The 22,942-nt window shown below is 41.2% G+C and overlaps 2 protein-coding genes across 2 annotated transcripts; one reads left to right on the top strand and one right to left on the bottom strand.

Moving 5' to 3' along the window:
• Positions 1-10,832: 10,832 nt before the first annotated feature.
• Positions 10,833-13,231, top strand: egr2b (early growth response 2b). Its single transcript, XM_017482632.3, has 2 exons — positions 10,833-11,232; positions 11,536-13,231. Exons 1-2 carry the CDS (start codon positions 11,061-11,063, stop codon positions 12,621-12,623), a joined length of 1,260 nt encoding a protein of 419 aa, XP_017338121.1. The 5' UTR covers positions 10,833-11,060; the 3' UTR covers positions 12,624-13,231.
• Positions 13,232-15,106: 1,875 nt separating this feature from the next.
• adoa (2-aminoethanethiol (cysteamine) dioxygenase a) lies at positions 15,107-19,188 on the bottom strand. The gene has a single exon (XM_017482575.3). It carries the CDS (start codon positions 18,752-18,754, stop codon positions 18,002-18,004), a length of 753 nt encoding a protein of 250 aa, XP_017338064.1. The 5' UTR covers positions 18,755-19,188; the 3' UTR covers positions 15,107-18,001.
• Positions 19,189-22,942: the final 3,754 nt, after the last annotated feature.

The raw sequence follows: 22,942 nt of genomic DNA, 5'->3' as shown, positions 1-22,942 counted from the left end.
TGTCTTTGGACTGCGGGGAGGAAACCGGAGTACCCAGAGGAAACCCCCAAAGTACATGCAGGGTGGAGGCGGGATTCAAACCCCCAATACTGGAGGTGGAGGCAAATGTGCTAACGACCACGCCCCCACAGTATACTGTCTGTATTTTGTCCATATTAATTACTATGTGTTATGTATGTGTTCAATTTCAATGTTATTACTACAGTGCTTTTACTGTAACATATATTGTCACAAAGCAGCTTTACAGAAATACACCTATAGATTTAATGTATATTGATATACAGGGCAGCTGTGGCTCAGGTGGAAGAGCGGGTTATCCACTAATCTTAGGGTTGGCGGTTCGATTCCCGGCCCACGTGACTCCACATGCCGAAGTGTCCTTGGGCGAGACACTGAACCCCAAGTTGCTCCCGATGGCAAGTTAGCGCCGTGCATGGCAACTCTGCTACCATTGGTGTGTGTGAATGGGTGAATGAGACACAGTGTAAAGCACTTTGGATAAAAGTGCTATATAAGTGCGCCATTTACCATTTGATATCCCTAACGAATAATCCAGTGGTGACAGCGGCAAGGAAAATTCCTTGGGAGGCTATGAGGAATAAATCTTTAAGAGGAACCAGACTCATAGGGAGCTCATTCTCTTATGAGTGACACCAGACTGTGCAAGTATGAGTCCACAGCTGTATACTATAAGGTCAAACATGTGTTGAAAGGATGTTCAGTATGACCATATTGTGTCATGTAAGTGCAAAATATCTGAGAAATTATTGCACACCGTGTCATGACCTGATAGTTGTCCTTTAAGTTAATTGCACGTTGTGAAGAAGACGTTTCAATCCGGTTCCTCTCAAGGTTTCTTCCTTGTATAATCTCAGGGAGTTTTTCCTCGCCACCGTCGCTTCTGGCTTGCTCATTAATGACAAATTCCTGAATGTAAAATTCATATTCTGAATTTATATATTTCTGTAAAGCTGCTTTGGGACAATGTCCATTGTTGAAAGCGCTATACAAATAAAGCTGAACTGAATTGAATTGAAGTAGTACTAGTAGTTTGTAATTACTACATACACAGTATTTGTTGTAGATATAATTTTCTTACAAATGAATTACACTAACACATTAGTTGTCTTTTTGGCACCTGTAAGTATAATTGTAAAATGTAAGTGGACCTGTAAATACACTTTCTTCTTTTTTGTGAAATTGTTTTTTTTTTTTTTGAGGCTTTTAAAAATTAAATAAAAATAAACACAGAAAAAATGCAACAGTAAGCAGCATTTTGTGTTTATTATTTAATATAAGCGTATAGGAAACTTTTGTAGCAAATCATGGCCGTTATACTAACATGAATTGGTATAGAAGACAAAACTCGAATGACAATATATATGTTTTTTTGGTCTGAGCTAAACAAGAAAACAAATCATCATCCACCCCCAGCCCCTGTCATATAAATAGACCGACCACCCCCTTGGAAATATTTCAGAATTTGACCACTGTGAACCACATCACTATGTAGGAGGGGTTTGGACTCCTAGTATGTGGGACAACAAAAACATGTGTTTAAAAAATACTGACATAGGTGTACAAATAAAAAGAAATGAACTATGTGTGTGAGAGTGTTTTTTATCAGTGCCTCTTAATGCCTCTTCATTTTTTTTATTGCTGTATTAATTTATTGATTTTTTTATGTGTATTTTACATTTGACACTTATCCTTAAAAGCACTATATAAATAAAGACTTGACTTTGTGTGTGTGTGTGTGTGTGTGTGTGTGTGTGTGTGTGTGTGTGTGTGTGTGTGTGTGTGTGATTACCATGCCAAAAGTCTTTTGCTCTTAACTGCAGTTCAATTACAAAAACATTCTCTTCGATAAACATTTCTCTCTTCATTTCTGTAATGAATCAAAATCAACACATTTCCCCCCCAGTAGGCCACTAGAGTCTATTTCCCCCCATTAACCTGAACACATCATTAAGAGGCTCTTTAATGACAGCGTTTAATATTTCTAAGCCTTCGGTTCATAAAGACCTAATGACACTGATGCACACAATTCATTACTGGCCACATCGAGACATGATGGATCTGCTTCCTAATGGCTAAACTTTGACTGGGTCTGCACGACGCTACGGCTGTAACAAGGGTCCACCTTTCCAAAACAGTGGTGCCAAATTAATGGGTGATTTGGCTGTGCCATTTATTAGTGCAGTTTGACACACAACCCTTTCCATTGAGTCCTCGGAAGAAACAGAGGCCCCATCATTCCTGCACCCTTCACAGGTAAAGATTAACGCCTTTAATGGCGCCATTTGCTTAATGTTCTGCTGCGTAGATTTTCCTCATCAAGGCCTGTGTTTGGTAGAGCTGATTTTCTGCCCTTACGCTTTCTGGAATATTTAATGTTTCTGATAAAGAGCCAAGCTCTTTAATCTCTTGTACATTACTTAACAATTCATTCATTTTTGTAATTCTTTATATTTGAGATTATTTGTCAGAAACACTTGTGAGGAAAAAAAAAAGGCAAGATTAAGAAACCGTCAAAGCATCCCAATATTCCCTTGTTTAAATTCTGAACGAATATGCCGTGATTTATATTCATATTCAGAGAGAAAGCCTCTGAGAGTTTGCAAGTCTCTCAGAACTTAATGAAAGTGAACCCTTGAGGATCCTCAAGTCAAAAAACGTTGCAGTCCGACTTCACTGCCTCTTCTGCTCTAGGTGAAAACCAGGGTCTTGTGTCTTTACTGCCGAGTAGAACATTAGTGTTAATGGCTTCTGATGCTGAATGAGGAGCCAAAAGTCAATGATGGAGCGAGCGCTCAGTAATGAGGGAGACATTGCCCGGGTCCGACCCACGGCCCCTTGGCCACGTGCCTCTGCTCAGAGAGAGAGGCCTGGCAAGCCCTTGTATGTGTACGTGTGTGTGTGTGTGTGTGTGTGTGTGTGGGTTGGTCTGTGCGTTGTAAACATCTGCCACCAGTCATATTTACTAAGACATAAATGCAAGTGTTTCTCATTATGTTAGGGTCCTTCTTCTCCAGTCAAGTCTATATCTCTTATTAAAGAACAAATAAGCTCACAAATATGCCAATATAACGTCTGTTAGCAATCAGCGTCGAATAATAACCAAAAATAACACTGTTTAAGCCTCAAATGTAGATGCTCCGCTCTGTAGTGGCTAACATTATGTTAAAACTGCTATTATGTTAAAAGTCGGAGTTAGAACGGGGAGGTGCACGCTGCTACATGTGACACGTGAGTGACACCAACACCTACAGGTCCTTCCATCAAATTATCCCAGCTCCCACACCTCTCACTCAACATTACCATGATAATTTCAATGTCAAAGATGTGGCGTGCACAAGGAACAGTGCTATTGTCTTGAGTTTCCTTGATTTTTTTTTTGTTACACCCCCTTAAAGAGAGAGAGAGAGAGAGGGAGAGAGAATGAGAGAACTCCTCATATAGCCCCTTGGTAGATTATAGATAATCAGTTTGGAGAGCGATCCGATCGGATGAGGAGCCCAAGCTATCCCAAGAGCGTGTGTGTTGGTACGCGTGTACGTGTGTGCATGCCGGATAGTGTTTGTGTGAGTGTGTTGCTACTGGATCAGTGTAATGCTCTTGGAGGAGCCCACTCATATGATGGGATTCACAAAGAGCCACTTCTCTCCAAGCCCTGATAATGTGAGTATAGCGCGGGCCACCGGGCAACACTTCTTCTTCGTGGGTTTTAGTGTGTGTGTAAGAGAGAGAGCGAGAGATAGAGATAGAGTGAGCGAGAGTGAGCGAGAGAGAGAGAGAGAGAGAGAGTGAGCGAGTGTGTGAGTGCTTTTAGGTCCTGTAGAACTGCATGATGTGGTGTCTGTTAGATGTGCTGCACTCTGCACTGAGAGCACAGCCCTCTTCATTTAGATAATGTAGGTAATGTGGAAAGTGAATATATTACGAGAGCAGAGGGGGAAAAAGAGCTTTCCTTTTCTACCAATGCTGTATTCAGAGTAGCTGACGGCCGTTTTGCATGCGATTAGTTTCTTCTTTGCACTTCAAGCGATTTTGACGGGACGCTATGATTTATTGCAATTAACAGCACCTGAGTAGGCAAAACAGGAGGACGAAACGAATACGTACAGACTATTTCAATTACATGCTTTGAGAAAAAGAAATATTTAATCTGAGAATTTAAATAAAGCAAAAAAAAAAAAAAAAAGTTAACCAAAGTCAATTGAGTATTCTCCAATCCTTGATGATAGATCATTTAAAGAATTACTCGTCATTACTATATATTTAAAAAAAATAATAAAAAAAATCTTCTTGAAATCTCAGTACAGAATTGTGTGTATAAATAGGTCATATTGTTTAGAGGCAACACTAAATAATGCAACTTAAAAGCTAAAGAGGGAATTTCTCACCCCACATACCACTAACGCAAACTGCTGAGTCCTTTGATGGTGAGCATCTATAGAAAAGTAACACCTACGCAAACTCAGTAAGAAAAACAGCCTCCCACTCGATAAAGAGAGAACAATTCGTGTTGTTGCGGACTCTCCCACGGCTTGTCTTTAGATCTTAGCCGGTGCTGGAGCAGGTTGGTGTCCATTCAGTCTTCTTTGACGGAGCTCATCTGAATATTGTGGGTGGAACTTGACAGGTTGCTTTATGCCGTCTTGTCATATGCCTGACCGGCGTTTCAGGCGGCTGTGCGCGGCATTCCGCTCCCATTGCGGTTTTCTCTTTCCCATCTCGGCCTGCTCTCCTTTCTCATGTAGAAATAATGCTCGTGACCTCCTTTGTGTATCAGCGCAGAGGTTTTTGTGTTGACTCAGTGTGATGATTCACAACACAAAATAACCAAATTGTTCGTTTTTTTTTTTTTTTTTTTTTTTTCTAACTGGATTTCTAGGAGAACACTACGAAACAAAGAGCTTTTTTGTGAATTCTTTTCTGAATAGCATAAAAGTCACACACTGTACAAGAGCGCTCATCATTGACAGACACATGAGGAGGACATACTGATGTCGGATGCAGGTGTGCTGATGAGTTATCGCATTCAAGGCCATCGTAGTCAGTGTGCCTGTTATGACAACCGAGATAAATGGAAATGGATAAGAGAGAATGAACAAAACAAGGAAAAAACAGGCGCGAGGGAGAAAAGGTCATTCGGTATATCCTCATATGCAGGGGTCGTTTGACCCCGTGTGACCCTGAGCATATACAGGAGTGAAAGCTCCTGAATTCAGCGGCTGCTCGACGTGGGCGGCCAGCACGCTGAGTCCCATCATTCCCGCCAGGGTCGACCATATCACAGCAGCCAGTGGACGCTAGGCTGGATCGGCCCGCTGCGCCGAGCTGCACCACTTCTGCAATGTGTGCAAACATTTTTGCATCTGTGGGTGTTTAACAAAGGACAAGAGCATCTCAAGAAGCTTCCTTCTTTCCTCTGTGGGGGAGGATGCAAGAATCCCTAAAAATGTGAAACATTCTGCTTCAACAATTAATGGCAAAAGATCGTCGCTGTTCTGGGCTGACTTGAGAGCTTTTGTGTCTCTTCAAGTTGTCATATAGTCACAATTATCCATTGAGAACAAACGGCGCTGTGGGTCTTACAATGGAGTTTGTAATTATAGCAGCTGTAAAATGTGAAAGGGTCGCTTCATGGCCCGTGCCGATGACTGATAACAGCATCTTGATCTCTTGCTCAGTAGGCTGGATTTATTCCGCATTCATTATGCACCTGCATAACCCACCACTCACTCGCATTATAGATGGCCAATCTTGTTGTAGCTCATAAAGCAAGAATCGTTTACATATAAAACTCAAATTCTCGCTCAACCCAGCGCTGTCCTGACCGTTTGAGGCTTATCTATGGCTGGTGCCCTGCGTGACGCTTTGCAATTAATACAGGCTTTAAAAACGAGCCTGGCTTCATTACCTACCCCCCTCATTATGGAGGTTCAGGTACTGGGCCAACGTTTAGAGGACTTCCCCCATTAACAACGGCTGACGCGTGGCCCTAATCGGCCTGTCCAGTGCCGCTCTGTCACCCGCCTGTCACATTACCGTTTATTCACACGCGCCTCGCCTGGGCTGAAAAATGCCTCTTTGGTTCTAAACGTCTCTGGGAGAGGATGTAAATGTGACATGTCAGTGGCTCAGGCTCGCTATCGAGCGGCAAGGGTGATTTGCGAAGCCGCTCTCCAGTCGATATCCAGCAAGGTGTCATTATGACGACGTGGTGAACACGACCTCTTAACTAATCGCTGGGCCTAGCGACAGAGGTGATGAAAAAATGCAGCTCAGTGCAGTGCAGGCTGGAGGAGAACTCAGACAGGAAAAGGATAGAAATGATGGTAAATCACAGGCTTAAGCACAGCAGTAGGAGGCAAATTTCTCGGTTCAGATTTACTGTAGAAATTGTGGCAACTTTGTAAACATAATTAGACACACATGTCTTTTCTTCTCAACTCAACCGTGGTCAGAGTAGAATTGATCAGACTTTCCATATACTGATATGTACATACATATATACTCTGCTGGGCTTTTCCCTTGTTTCATTCAAAAACGCCTACACCAAGAGCAAAGCAAGACACCAAGCAGGCTGTTTTTTGGCTCTGATAGTATTCGATACCATCTGAGCAACACCAACCCACGAGCGCAGAGTCGATGCAGTGACAACAGATGGCTCCATTTGTACTTTATCATGGTTAAAAATTCATTATGACGCCATGGTGTCCTGAGCTGTATTAAGAACCATGAACTGTTCATCAGTGATGGCTGTTGATGATGACAGCAACACCCCTACAAAAATAACCTTTGCTTGTACGGGTGATGACAAAAATACATGTGACTGAGCAATATCAAACAGGATGGCTGATGATATTTTGGCTGAAATAAAACTCTGAGGTTTCCTGTGTTCTAAACATATTCAGGGTTCCGCTGATGTGTTAGATAACTCATGTACTTACAGAACAACAAAACAAAACAACTCTACAGGAACTTGCACATGATGAACCAAAGCACTATAAAAAATCCCCCCCCCCCCCCCCCCCCCCATTGAACCTGTTTAAATACTATCCATATAGCAGGACTTCAAAGAAATACTCTGATCTGATTTCAAACCATTTCTTAAACGATATCGTAAATCAAGAATTTTTAATCAGAGAAAATATTAAAGTCGGTTAGATGCAACACACCATAGGCTTCCTTGAAGTAAACCCACAATTCTGACTTTATTTCCCTTACATTTCTGGTCAGGCAATGTTGGACATAAATTTAACCGTCCCGTTTCATTGTCCCAGTTCCATTCCTTTAATGTTGCTTAAAAGTGAGCATGAAAGTGAAATCGGCCACTGACTAAGCACAGAAGTGACATTCATACTATTAGAGCTGAGGTCATACACATCAAACTACTCAGAGCATGACTGATCCAGGGTCAGCGTTTGCCTTTTATATATTAAAAAACAGGATTGTGTGATGAGTGGAGAGCTGACCCCACATCAGAGTGAAGACCTTTAGAAATGTGTGGTGGCTGGAGTTTATTGGCATTTGCATAAATTCGTACTATAGGTTACTGGTATTTGCACAGATTACTTTTTTGTTTTTAATGAACACATAAAACAAATATAAATTTTTTGTTACTTCAAATACCAGAGAATGGTAAATGTTTCATGCCTATTTCAGCAAAGTGATGTTATGAGCAATGACAAATAAAAAATGTTAAGAGCTGTAATACTGATATTATGCAAAGCGTCCCATAATTCGTTTTTGTCTGCCTGGAAAATTTTGCCTACTAGGCTATAACCTTGGCTAATACCTCTACATTTGAGTCACTGCTGTACGTACATGAATGAATGATTACACATTGTGAACAGAACCAGAAACTTAGCTGCTCCAGGTGTTAAACGGATTTCTTGTGGCTTGTATAAATATATACACCAATATATACAAGATATACAATGTATATCTAAAAATATATACAATAAAGACTAAAACGTCAAACAAAGACATAAACGTCATGCATAAATTTCGTCTATCTCAGTTTCGCCAATTTACTCTTCCTAAGCATGTGGTTATCTTCCCCACATTTAATCTGCGTCTACGTCCACGTGCCCTGAGTTGCAAGTCGGCATCTCCTACCTCTATCCAAACCTGAACCATTATAAAACAAAACCACAAGCAAGAGTGCAAAAGGGCAACTTCAACCACAACCCAAGGTATGCCATAACTTTCTGAGGTCCCAGAGGCTGGGCAGAGTGCAAATGGAGTACACTGCCCCCTAGTGAGGAAATTCAGGGGTCTGCATTATTTCCCCTACATGACATGTCCAGGATTTAATCCTGTCATGAGAAATGTCCTTGTGTTTTCTTTATAGGAAAATGCACAACAATGTTACACGGTCTTAAAGTGGTGAATCACCTACAGTATTTATTGGTGGACTTTTGTGGACTGCAGAGTCAGCACTGTTGATTAAGATGTTATTAAGAATCTTATTTTCACTGCTCTTCTCTTTCTGGGATCATTTATTCATTTATTTCCTATATTCACTTTCAGACTTTTAGATTTTGCTCTGAATAACTTTCACTATGTAGTCCACCATATGCAAGTTTGTCTATACAGCAAAGACTACTAGAGTGTACATTTCCTTGACGCTGGGGTGGTACTATCAAGTGTACACATAGAAAAGTGTATATAAAGCTGTACTCTAAAAGGTCAATCATTTTTTAAAGCTGAAGGATGCATATTAAATGTACAGAAATGTACCATGAGTGCGACAGAGAGAAATACAGTTGATTACTTATTTTTCTTACAATGGTAGATCACATAAGATCATTTAGAAATGACTGTTTATCGCTTTGATTACAGGTTGTTGTTGATTAACGCTAATAACATTCTATTATTATGTGAAAGCGCCATTCAATAGCCACAATAGACTTTATTTTCTAAAAAGCGGATTTGTTCAGCCTATTTATTATTATTATTATTATTATTATTATTATTATTATTATTATTATTACTATTATATAAGTATTATTAGCTTAATTGCTGTGCCCAAAAGAACAAAATGCAACCAGCCATATCTGTGCATTCTGCTTTTATTCCAGCGTCTGTTAGGGTTATTTAGGACAAAGTGGATGAAATAAAGGGTGAATTTAAAGCCTTCGTTAGACCTGTATGACGCGCTGTGCGTGGATGAGTCTACAAATGCGCATAATGCGCACTGGCATTTGGGCAACTTATTCCCATTTTTATTACCAGGATGATCTGTTTATAAACTGAAATTCAGTTTAGCACACCTTACAGTGCACTATATACAGTATTCACACCTCGGTTCATCAATAAACAGCCCTGCGTAAAAGAAAACCCTGCACAACCCTTAAAACTCACTGTATACACGTGGTTAACATGACACCCTGATAACCTCTGCCTTGCATTAAGACTACATGTGTGAAACAGAGAATACATACCTATAATGCAGTATATATATCACTCTATAAGTACACTCATTCTCATGTATTGCAGTAGGCCTGTAGTGTAGGCTACACATTGTGTCTGTACATGGTGAACATGTCTGGTTCCTTTATTCGTTTATGTGTGTCATGTTTTCTGTGCTGGTCTTGTCATGGGCTTCAATTCCTCCCCCGTGTCCTTCCTCCTCCAGATAAGTTTCTAAACCCACGAGGGGAAATTTCACCCCAAACACAGTGTGTCTGTTCGAGTCGCATCTTATAACCTTACAACAACGGAACGTTTCTCTTTAGCCTATATTTAGACCCATGGTCAATTTGGGGCCAGTTCGGAAAATTGTGGTCGGTGTAGCCTAGTTGTGGAACAAACCATGAGATGCAAGCAAAGAAAAACAAACGTGGACGATCAGCGATAGCTGACCCATAAGCATGAGAGTATTTCTTTGGAATATTCTTTAATCTAATTAGTTTGGGAGTTTCTATAACAAACCACTAGAGGGCAATCAGCTAAAAGTATACAAACAACAACAACAACAACAACAACAACAACAATAATAATAACAATAATAATAATAATAATAATAATAATAATAATACTAACATAAGAAAAGGCATCATGTGTAATAAATTATAAATAATGTGATGTACATGGCAACAAATGGTGAATCTTAAGATCAATAAAGCTCAATGTTCCAGCTGAACACTAAATATAGATTAGAGTTACTAAAAACGTGTTTCCCTCTTTCCAACAACACACCACTGGCTATTCAAATAGATCTAACACACTTTCCGACAGTAAGACAGCAAAGCTAGAAATTCCGTGATTGTGCGTCTCATTTGTTTGTGGTTTTCAGATCGGCTCCTTTTTGCTCGGTAGGACTCGTCAGTTTCCGATGCTCATGTTCCGGAATAAGTCCCATATATGTACGCAGGGGCGTTGTTTCATTCACCGGATAAAAAACCATGTATGGGGTTGAAGATAAACCGGAATTCCTGATTCAGACTGATAGATGCACCCGACCCTGTCGATTTCATTTAGGAAACTATATATTTGTCACTTTTGTTCTATATGGATTCTGGGAGTGAATACGGTTTTTTTTTGCGCATGAGAAAATGAACATGAAAAGCATTTTGTTTGCATGCAAACGTTTTTTCTTTTCAACCCGGAATAAGTGCTGGCTGGCTGTGTCAATTTTCCTACCGCTGGCCCATCAGTGAAACCAAAAGACAGCGAAGTCTCCATTGACAACTATCTGCTTGGTGTCGTCACCAGGCCTCTGAGCCAATCATATCTCGTGGCTCCGCTGGTCTTTTGCCGTCCGGTCCTTATATGGTCAGTGACGTAACGGCACATTGAACGGCTCCCCATAAATACACACATAGTACCAATAAGAGGCGCCGTGAGGGACTGTCATTCAACAAAAACACACACACAGCCTGATGAGAGGCTCGCTTTCCCGTGGTCACATCTGAGTGCGCGCTAAACACTCCCTAGGTTAAGTGACAGCCCTGCTGATGTCAGTTTAGTGTCAGAAGTGTGGGGGGGAAAAAAGCAGAGGGTCATCCGCGCGCAAACACAAACACTTCTCTCGCGACTGAACGATGACCGCTAAAACTTTGGAGAAAAGCCCTGTCACTCTCGGCGGCTTCGTGCACCCTCTGTCCGAGGGCATCTACTCACTGGACGAGACCACAGCGCTGCCAGCCTCGGTGGCAATTTTTCCAAACTGTGATCTAGGAGGACATTACGACCAGATAAATGGAATTTCAGCAGGTAAGCTTGAGCTTCGGGTGCGCGCACACACCTACCTGTCTTCGCCTGTCACGTGTTCCTAGAGAGGTTTTAAAAACACAAGTTTTATAAACAAGTTTCAGAAGTTAAAGGTGGTATTTGCTGTGTTGTTGACTTTGATGTGTAAGTGCTTATGGCTTTGACTGGAACTGCATCGCGACTCGTTTTGCTCGTGCGTAAAATGCAAGTTGCGTTGAACCTGCACCAGCGCGCTCGAATTCCTCGTATGTGCATAAGTCATGCTCATATTAATAGATTACATTGTTTATTTTTCCTTTCTTGCAGATGGCTTGGTTGGCGGGGATATGAGCGCGGACAAGCGCGCCGTCGACCTGCCCTACTCCAGCAGCTTCGCGCAGCCGGCTGTTCCTCGCAGTCAGACGTTTACCTACATGGGCAAGTTCTCCATCGACTCCCAGTATCCGGGCAACTGGAACCCAGAGGGCGTGATTAACATCGTGAGTGCGGGCATTCTGGGCATGACCCAGGCCTCTTCGGCGTCCTCTTCGCCGTCCTCTTCTTCCTCGGTGTCTCCGGCTCACTTCTCCAGCACGCTCAGCTGCACAGTGGCTCAGGGCCAGACGGACATGGAGCAGCAGCACATCTACTCCCCTCCTCCGCCCTATTCGGGCTGCGCGGAGGTCTACCAGGACCCGTCCGCATTCCTCTCCACCTCCACGTGCCCCATCTCCTCGTACCCGCCGCCGGCCTATTCCTCCCCTAAACCGAGTGCTGATGCCGGCCTCTTCCCCATTCTTCCGGACTACAGCGGCTTTTTCCAGCCCCCATGCCAGCGGGACATGCAGTCCATCCCCGAGCGCAAACCTTTTGCGTGCCCTCTTGAGCCTTTCCGGGTGCCGCCGCCTCTTACGCCACTCAACACAATTAGGAACTTCACTTTGGCTGCACCGGTGGCCGAGGGAGCGCGCTTACCCGCAGCTTACAGCCCGCAGAACCTGCCACTGAGGCCCATCCTGCGCCCGCGGAAATACCCGAACAGGCCCAGCAAAACGCCCGTGCACGAGCGTCCGTATCCATGCCCGGCTGAGGGCTGCGACCGGCGCTTCTCGCGCTCTGACGAGCTCACCCGGCACATCCGCATCCACACGGGCCACAAGCCATTCCAGTGCCGCATCTGCATGCGGAACTTCAGCCGCAGCGACCACCTGACCACACACATCCGCACGCACACCGGCGAGAAGCCCTTCGCCTGCGACTACTGCGGCCGCAAATTCGCGCGCAGCGACGAAAGAAAAAGGCACACCAAGATCCACCTGAGGCAGAAGGACAGGAAAGCCACGGCGTCCTCATCCTCCTCTTCCTCCTCGGTTCCCGCCGGTGGCTCAAACTCCACGTCCGGAATCAGCCAATGAGGATCCGCGGCGCGCAACCGAGACTGGGAAACCGTCGCGATGGTAACCGAGCACGCGCAGCCAAATCCTCAGCACCAAACCGAGTTAACTCTTCATACAGTGTTTACTTTGAAGGTGCACGCGGACCGGTGTAAACAATTCTGGTGTTCAGTTCAAAGCCAAAAAACAAAAACAAAACCCAAACAAACCTGGAAATGACCTGAAACCACTTTGGATGAAGGACACTAAGAGTGCGCGTCCTCGAATGGCACAGTTTATTTTTCTGACTTTCTCAGTCACATGTTGACTGACCAAACGCACTTTGTTTGTATATTTAGGTTAAATAATTTAATGGAATAACCTTAAACAGCATGTGGGAGTGTACTTTATTCTACTGACAATGTGAGATGTCCGTGTTGGAAACATGAGAGAGTGGGCTTTAGTGAGAGCCATTTTCTCTGCAATAAGTCGGAACTGATAATCTAATGTGTGAGATGAATCTTAACTCTCTTTCCTTCTGTTTATTGTGCCTTCGTCCGTGCTTTTATTGTACATAACTGCATACTGTATGTGCGGAGGCATTTAAACAGTGTACAGTGGATCCTTTAAAAAGTTTTGTTTTTTTTTTGTGGAAAAAAAAAAATCTATTTTTGTACCATTGTTTGGTGTTGAATTGTTACATGGTGGCTAAAAAAAAGTACATGTAAATAATAGATCTCATTGTTTTTTTTTTTTTTTTTGTGAATGTCAAATATAATTGGAATGAAATAACTAACGCAGGTTAGTAACTTTCTGTCATCATTAAAATAAAAAAAAAAACATAATCAATAAAACACAAAGTCTGAAATGGTTGTTGCAGAGACTAAAATTCATTTTCATATTCACATTTCATATTTGATAGCAGTAGGAAAGATTGATGTACACCTGAATAGGAAATTCCCAATTTCACACCAGTCAGGTCTGACTCACTGTCTCACAAGGACACTCACCCACACACACACACACACACACACACACACACACACACACACACACACACACATACACAAACCTTGTCAGTGTAATGCAAAAAAACAAATGTCATGCCTATACCTTTTAGTTTATTTCTTTATTAGTACAAAAGCAGCATTTAGTTTGTGGGGACCAGCCAAATGTCCTCACAAAGTCAAAAGTGACAGATATTCCAATCCTTGTGGGACATTTGGTCACCATAAGGACATAAAACATACCAACACACACACACACACACACACACACACACACACACACACACACACACACACACACACACACACACACACAGTTGGCTTTTCAGTAGGTTCCTGACAGTGTGTAGAATGTGTGCTATTAATATTAATACATGCTGATATTTCCTAAATTATTCCGAAAACAACGTCGCGTGTTAACATGTGGAGGGACGGACGAGGTGTCAGATCTCATTTTTTTTCACATTTCAAGCCTTGTGAACATTGTGAACAAGATCTGCTTAAAGCTGATGAAACATCTATACTACTATCTTTCTGTGGCTTCAATCACTTCTAGGGATTTCAGATTAACTGAATGCAGCACCATCCCGGAGATTTCCCGAGATTTTCATGAAGTCAAGTGTATTTTTTTTTTTATGACTTTAATTAGACTTTTTCTATTTTCAATCTTTGTAAACATCCCAATCCGCTATCTGTCCCGTCCATTTAGGCAGTGTATGAAGTGTGGCAGTCCTATAGGTTTCACAAAATGCGAGAAAAAGAGAAGCAAATGCTCTCTATGTAAATAAACATGACTTTATAAAGAACTGTCTGTGGATTTCCTTTGCTCATGAGAAGTGGAAAGAGGGATTGTCGTGACCTGTCTGTGGTTGAAAAAAAAAATCACACCTGCAGAGGTGGGGACAGTCCCCGGTATACATCAGGAAGTTGTATTATTGATGGCATCCAAATATATAAGGATGTGTGGTGAGAAACATCATCAAGAATAAAAGGTTGTTTGGAAGTTATTATGACATGATATCTAAAAAAAAAAAAACCCCAAAAGTTGTTAAGAATATGTTCACACAAAGTACAAATACAAATAAATATGGACATCAGCTATAATATGGATCTTAAGAAAATATACTGTAATTCATCTAAGCTTAATGCAGTGTAAAGATGCTCGTGCTCAGCTCGGGATGAATAACACCCAATCTACTGTATATAGAATGAATATCACTGCAAGCAAATCACACAAATTTGTGTCTGCGTCTCTATGGACCGCATATCATTCAAGCTTTTAAAGTAGGACAGCCACAGTATAGTGAAGAAAACAACATATTCAGCATATGATTCTAACAGAATGTCCTTGTTTTGCTCGAGCTACAGTATGGACCGGAGCCAGCACTCAGAGGAACCTCGGCGCAATCTTCAGACTGACAATTACACACAATTACTGTCAAAAGAGCCTGAAATCAGATTACCGCACTCCAAGATGGTCTGAACAGTAGCATGCTTAAACTCAGCACAAAACAAGTCTCAAAGAACATAAGAAGTTTTATTCAGTTCACAGAAGAGCATGTACAAACTCAGGACATAAATGCATTAAAAATGTGAAGGTATGTACACGATGTATTACGATCCTTTTTGTCCCTTTCACAAAAAAAAAAAAAGAAAAAAGTTGTACCATTAATTTTTACCTTTTACTTTATGACTTGACAAAAAAAAAAAAAAAACCCTCAAAACTGAAACTCAAACAACTGGACAAATTCCAAATCAAGAATACGTCAATACAGATTACTAAAGGTAGCACAATTTGGCCTAGGCATGACGTTCCATTCAGCACAGAGTGTATAAATGACAGATTCAAAACAGACATATTAGAAAATCAGGATTGATCATATACAAGCCAGTCAGCCTCAGCTATGTGAACTAGCCTCAACGAGAAGGAGTTTACTATAGATTGACTCCTTCTCAATATTATTTATGCCATGACTAACTGGCTTCCCTTTTTTGAAAAAAAAAATGTATTATATATATATATATATATATATATATATATATATATATATATACTATGCATGCAGTCAGCAATAATCCGGCCACTCGTGACAGCTCATAGACAATTCATAATGACAACGTCAAAGTAAGGAGGAGAAGTCATCTTACACACAATGCTATAATTATGAAAAAGAATGATCACAAAATGTCATAGCGGGCATGAGAAATGCAAACCTCATTTACATACTGCACTCACCGCAAGTGTTACTTGAAGTAAACAGAATAAAATCCTGGCGTAATCAAGGATTTCCCCTTTCTGGTTATAATTAGGCTATACAGTTGGTGAATAATCCATGTTTTGTTTTGTTTTTCTTCTTCACGTGCGACAGCACTGAACAAAGAATATTGGAGACCAGATACAAATACAGTGTCTTCTAAACATTTCATTGTGTTTTAAAGTCAGAATATAAAACCATAAGAAGAAGAATACACGTAACTGATTGTACAAACTTAAATAACTATAGCATATAAGTCAATAACAGAAGCTACATATGTAGTGTGCACGTAGACAAGCGTATGCTTTTAAGGCTTCAAAAATACATTCAATATTTCATAACAAAGGCCACAGATTATTATTATTTTTTTTTTTTTTTTGCCAAGTTAAAAGTGACCAAATCACAGGTCGAATAAATGGTCATTGAGATTATTTAGGGATTATCAGGAATGTACTGTAAATTTGCGAGTAACACCTTCTTAGAAACATTGTAAATCTTGGACCTGAAGTTCCCCGTGCATGACAGTTTAGGATTTTTTTCCCCCCTGCTCTAATACACCTGACTCAGATATTCATCTTACTAACACGTTCAAACAGATGTTAGAGCATGAAAAATAAAATAAAATGAGCACTGTAGGGGATCGGGACTGAGGAACACTGGGCAGATGCTTAGAAATACATCTCGGTACTAGAACACGTTATACCTTTAAAATATTTTAAGATACATAATTGGACATTTATAACCACGTAAGAGTCTAAAAGCTAATGAAAAGGTACACCACATGCATGTTCCCAGGTAAATGATAGTAGCATAGTAATGGTACAAAGATGTACTCTCGATTGGACCACACCAGCGATGAGGAGACTACATTTTGGTTCCTTTATTTCTGAAATTGAAGCTGGTTGTTATCTATAGTATGACTGAAAGTATTGACCTTTGGAATACCATTACAGAGGGTTAAATGAGTTAAATGGTGTGTGCTCTGACTGAACTTGGAAACGCCAGATGAGCGTTTCTGTTCCACAAACATAAATAACTTTGGTCCAAATGACCTTCCGGCATTGTCTGTAATCAACAGGTTCTTGTTCAAGTAGTATGATAAGATGCAAAGGTTACGGTTATAGAGTTTAGTTAGTGTTTACACCTTTTAAAAAAAAAAAACATTCACTGTGAAGCTAAATGAAATCCAACCATTTAATTTCGGCGAAATTCACTCATTTGGATTTCAATGACAATATGAGGCGTGAAGGATATGTCCTTTAAGACTCTATTGATTACTGCATCAGGATACAGGATTTTGTTTGTTTTCAAGAAAATACCAGCTTTTTGTCTGTAGTGTAAAACACTGACCAAGTGCAAATTTCATTAAAAAAACAACAAAAAAAACAACAAAGGAAAAAGATTTAAACGGATTATCGAGTCTGTAAACGATCGCTCGTGCCCCAACGTCACAGTTATAACTGAACTGATAAAAGGTTATGTCACATTTGAACCATTATTGAATGATCCCTTATTAAATTGTTTAATGCTGTAAATACGGTTCACTGTTTTGTGTCTGTTTCAAACATCTTTGCAAGTCACAGCAACACTAAATACTAGGACAGGATGTCTCTCTCTCTCTATCTTTCTCTCGCTCTCTCTCTATCTATCTATCTATCTATCTATGTGTGTGTGTGTGTGTGTGTGTGTGTGTGTGGTTCTATGTTTTATCAAATATATATTTGCCACTTTGCCCAAATCTATAAAGGTTCTACTTAGAAAAAAGTAGGACTAAGCTGTACCGTTAATTGTTGCTCGGGTGTTAAGCTCAAGGGGACATGTTTTGTAGACCTTTAAATGATTTTAAATGACTATGAGTAGTTTTCACACTACATGCACCTGTTTAGGTAAAAAGTTTCATACTCAAGGTGCAAAAGGTGAGTGTACAACGCCAACCACACGGAAAGGTACAGTTTAGTACTCTTTTTCTCTGAAAGTGTAGCCTACTTTTGTCCATATCGTGCATCACGGATCCAATGTCACCGGGTTGTCTGATCGTTTGCACTATTGTTCTATCCTAATCACAGTTCTTAATTTACTATAACCTAATTGTAACTGAGCCTTCATGTCTCATCCCAGAAAGTAAATACGCCCAACACTTCAATAAGGCAATAAGTTCCTACAGGGTAACTTTTGGGCCAGGGTAAGGCTCGCCCCCGCACCAGAACTCCTCGGGTTGGGGGATCTCTAAAAGCCAGACGGTCTCCTCGTCCTTTTTATCTTCCCCGTTCTTGCTGGCCGTGCGTAACAGTCGGTAGTAGTGACAGTCCCTGCCGTCATCCGGGTCGTACGGCGGTGCCAGGATGTCCAGGAAGGCAGCGGGTCCGTCAAGCGCGTCGATCTGGTGCAGGTTGTCCGTGCGGGGGCTCAGCACGCACGGCGCGCTCTGCTGCGTGAACTCACCGCTGGAGCGCAGCGCGGCCAGGCACACCGCGTCCTTCTGCACAGCCTCACTCCCAGCACCGGATACGGTCTCAAGGTCAGGATCTGGGTCAGGGGTCCCGTCTAGCTTGTCGAAGCAGCGGATCCGTACCTTGCCGTAGAGCACCTTGAGGATGCCGTTCATTCCAGGGTGGTCATGCAGAGGGATGGAGACGCCGCTCCGCAGCGCGAACACGCCCATACTGAACGTCGGGGTCTCGCAGATGTGCATGTAGGTGACTGGAGCTCTGCGGCGCGCTCGCGTCCCCGAGCCAGAGCCTTTCTTCTTCGGCGGCGCGATGTTGAGGTCTGCGGCCCTGATGTCGCTCAGCAGCGCGCGCAGATCCGCCAAGTTCGCCAACAACTCTTTACCGTCGCAGTTTTTAAACGTAACCTGCGCTTGGGTTGCGATTTTCTGGATGAGTGAAGGTTTGCTGCTGTCCCGTAGCATTTTTCGCTTTGCAAAAGACACACACACACACACACACACACACACACACACACACACACACACACACACACAAGGATCTTCCTTTCTTTTCTTTTTCTTTTAACGCCCAAAACCAAAACAGCTGGCTAGACAAAATGAGCGTCCAGATGTTGCATCGTGCAAGACCACCATATTTCCGACATCCGCAACAAACATGGTAGATTACAAAGTTACAAAATTTTAAAAAAAGAAAAGAAAAAAGAAAAAAGAATGCGTGATTAGTTAGTTTTTATTTATTATGGTTTAAAACCTGCACAGCGGCTCCTTCCCCATCTCCGCTCATATCTACCAGTAGACTATTACATATCCGCGTCTACTGCGCATGCGCCAAAACGTGAAGCACAATGTGACTTGTAGTTTATTTACAATTAATCCAGGCAGTTGAAAATCAGCCATGTCTGAAAATATACACGTTTACTAAAATACATTTGGTCGCAAAGGTGGTGTCGCATAAAGTAAAAGAAAAAAATGCTATAGGGCCTTTAATTCAAGTGGCCTATGATTACAAATTCACACTATTGTTGTACTACAATACCCAGAATTCCCATCTCCCAGCTCAAGTCTCTGGTGAGTAGGGGGAGTATTGGGAGGACCGTTGGGCCATTCAACCCTGTCCCTTCCCCCATCACCAATGTGGACCATAACATGTATTTTTCCTCCTCTCCTTCCTTGCTAGTTGACATCATTTAAGATACAGAGACACATGTCCTACTTCCATGAAGTAAAATCTGCTCCATTCGATAAAATACAGCTGAGATCATAAACAGTAACACAAAAAGCAAACAGTAAATTACCTCGTGTGGATCATTGATTCTCATATGCTATTATATTTTGGGAATATTTTTCAGTAAAGGGCATAAATTCTTTAATCCACTTCACAGCAACTCAATGCCATAACAAGATATAGTATACACAGATGATAATGTCTGCACATTAAGCCCTGAAGAACCCAGCCATCTTCACGATGTAGGACGGCTCTGATTATTATCTTATTGATCTGATTAATCAAATCACATGAAACAATCGTTTTGGAGAGAAAGAGAGAGAGAGAGAGGGGGGGGGGGGGGGGGGGGGGGGTGAGGAAGTGTGGCTGGACAGAGCGCCTCTCTCTGAGTCGGCGAAGTGCACCTTTGCATGGCACGACAAAAGACCACCCTCTTGAGAAATAATGAGGCCCGCTCATTTACTCCACACACAAGCACTTCTAAATGCCACTTCCAGCAGGGGTAATTCAATTACCCCTCTCTCCACAGCCAGGATATGGAAATCAGCTACAGTTGACACATATGGGGAGATCTGTGAGGTAAAAGCATATGTGTGTAAAGATGATAGAACAGAGTGTTAAATATTTCTTTCTTAACATATAACTTATTTGGTATCATATTTCTCCATTAATTAATTCAATTCAAGTTATACCCATAAGTACACCCCTTGCAGAATCTGCTAAATCTTAATACTGTTAACAAAATTAGAGGGATGATAAAAATCCCATGTTGTTGTTTTTTTTATTTAGCGCTGTCCTGATTAAGCTATTTCACATAACAGATGTTTGCATATAGTCCACAAAACAAGATAATAGCTGAATTTATAAAAATTACCCTGTTCAAAAGTTTACATACCCTTCATTCTTAATACTGTGTGTTGTTAGCTGGATGATCCACCACTGTTTTTATGTTTTGTGATAATCGTTCATGAGTGCCTTGTTTGTCCTGAGCAGTTAAACTGCCACATGTACTTCAGAAAAATCCTCCAGGTCCTGCACATTCTTTGCTTTTACAGTATCTTCTGCATATTTGACTCCTTTCCATCAGTGTCTATATGATGTTGAGATCCATCTTTACATCCATCCATCTTTCCATCTCCATCATACACAACTATTACAAAAGGTGCAAACATTCACTGATGATCAAGAAGGTAACACGATACATTAAGAGCCGGGGGGTGTAAACTTTTGAACAGGATGATCGGTGTAAATATGATCCCTCCTCTTAATTTGTTAACAGTATTAAGATTTAACAGATTCTGCAAAATCTGCAAAAAGGTATGCAAACTTTTGGGCACAACTGTATATATATATATATATACTTTTTATTTAACTTTTAATAAATAACATTCTCACATAGCAGCAGCTTTAGATGGCTAATGAGCAAGCCAGAGGTGATTCCCTAAAATCCATCCATCCATTTTCCATACTGCTTATCCTACACATGGTTGTGGGGAAGCCTAGTTCCTATCCCCGGGAACTCGGAGGGACACATGATAGCAGGGACACCATGGACAGGGTGCAAACCCAATGCAGGGCTCAAACACACCCATTCACACACTATGGAAATGGAAATCATACAACCTACAACGCATGTCTTTGGACTGGGGGAGGAAACCGGAATACCCGGAGGAAACCCCTGAAGCACAAGGAGAACATGCAAACTCCATGCACACAGGGTGGAGGATTTTAACCCCCAACCCTGGAGGTGCAAGGCAAATGTTCTAACCACTAAGCCAACTTGTCCCCTGATTCTCCAAGATGTGAGGTGTAGACAAATAAAGACATATTGTGAATAAGAGTCCTGGGATATGCACAGGGCAGTCTTTATGATTACAGCTGCACAGGTGCAGCTTTTATTATTTGTTTTTAGAAAAGTCTGTCTCTCTCTTAAGCTCTTCACCCAAAGTTGAGATTTCCTAGATCAGCCAATCAGCTTCTTCTGGCTTGTTTTACAGTCACAGATCAATCTCAAGGGTGAGGCTCGAAAGCAATAAAGGCAAAAGAGCAGCTTACCACTCAGCATTAGATGTTAATCTTCCATATTCGCACAGAAATCTCAGACGAAACCCAGCATTTGGTAACGTTTAATTTATCTACAAGAGTGTGTGTAGGTGTTTTACCAGTGTGTCAATTATTGTTCTTGTATTATGTAAGGAATAAAACACAACGGGGTGTAGTTTTATAGGAGAATAATCAATTTTCCAATAATAGCACATCTCAGTCAACAATTTACTAACAATGATGATTTTTTTTTTATTAACTGATGACCATGACCATGCTTTTTATCCATTTATGGTTGCATTAGAGTTGTGGAATGTTTATGAAAGTTACTTCCTCTAATCACTTGTTATAGCAGCAGTCACCCAGTGCCCCCCCCCCCCCTCCTTTACCAAATACTATTTATTCCCTCTTTTCAAGTTAGTAAGACAAAAAATTAAGCTTGTTACACTCATGATACCAAGAAATTACAAAATCCTGACCACTTCCCCATGTCAGAAAATGCAAGGTTACAACTTTGACTTCTACAAAGTACTGAAAATGCAAAATAAACGTCTGCCTACAGAATACATCATATTTTGATCCATTTATGTAGTGCATCCATCATACAAGTTGCTGTGTTAGTTGATAGAAAGGCTAATGTATTATTAGCAGATTAATATAATTCTATGAATTACTTACTGTTTATAGAAAAAATAATCAACAATGGGCATTCAGAATTGAGAATAATGGCCGATCAGAATTGAGAATCCAGCAGCGCTCTGTTATAAGTCTTCATATTGCTTCATATAAGTCTTCATATAGTGTGTATGTGTTTTAGCTACATGTGTGTTTCGTACACCTAATTTTGGTTTTAACATGCTTCATAAACAGTAAAAAATATATTTACCGTTATTGCTGCTATTAATGACTAATATTGCTGTGGAGGAATGTCCGACATGGACCTCAGCTGATTTACCCATAAGCTCATAACTCAATATAACATTATTTCATTGTGTAGCTTTATGTAAGTTATGTATACAGCATTTCTTTTACAGTCCCCTCCATTGTTATCAGAGACATCTGAGACCAGCATGTGTCCACTGGTTGACAATAAACAAGCTTTTCCAGGCCAGATAAAGGCAACATTATTCTCTGATGTTTAAAATGTGCATGACTTACATAGCGCAGGAGTCAGATAGACTGGAGTTCATACTTCTCAGAAAATTCCAGCTAAGGAGCCTGAATGAGTGAAGTGATTCTTCCCCTCTAAGCAATCTCCATAGAGGACAATAAGACCAAGAGCTCACACATCCCGTCATCAACGTCCTTTTTGTAGTGCTGTTCTGATAAGATTGTTAGTTTATTCATACTATTTCCATGCTGGAACTATTTTCCCTTAAGCA

Source organism: Ictalurus punctatus, chromosome 13 (genome assembly GCF_001660625.3).
Source record: "Ictalurus punctatus breed USDA103 chromosome 13, Coco_2.0, whole genome shotgun sequence".
Classification (NCBI taxonomy): domain Eukaryota; kingdom Metazoa; phylum Chordata; class Actinopteri; order Siluriformes; family Ictaluridae; genus Ictalurus; species Ictalurus punctatus.
This window is presented reverse-complemented; position numbering and strand designations above follow the sequence as displayed.

Excerpts from the sequence above, each read along its gene's own strand:
- adoa (XM_017482575.3), bottom strand. The coding sequence starts at position 18,754 with ATGCTACGGGACAGCAGCAAACCTTCACTCATCCAGAAAATCGCAACC.
- egr2b (XM_017482632.3), top strand. The coding sequence starts at position 11,061 with ATGACCGCTAAAACTTTGGAGAAAAGCCCTGTCACTCTCGGCGGCTTC. Across the intron at positions 11,233-11,535 it reads GATAAATGGAATTTCAGCAG|ATGGCTTGGTTGGCGGGGAT; the intron begins GTAAGCTTGAGC and ends CCTTTCTTGCAG.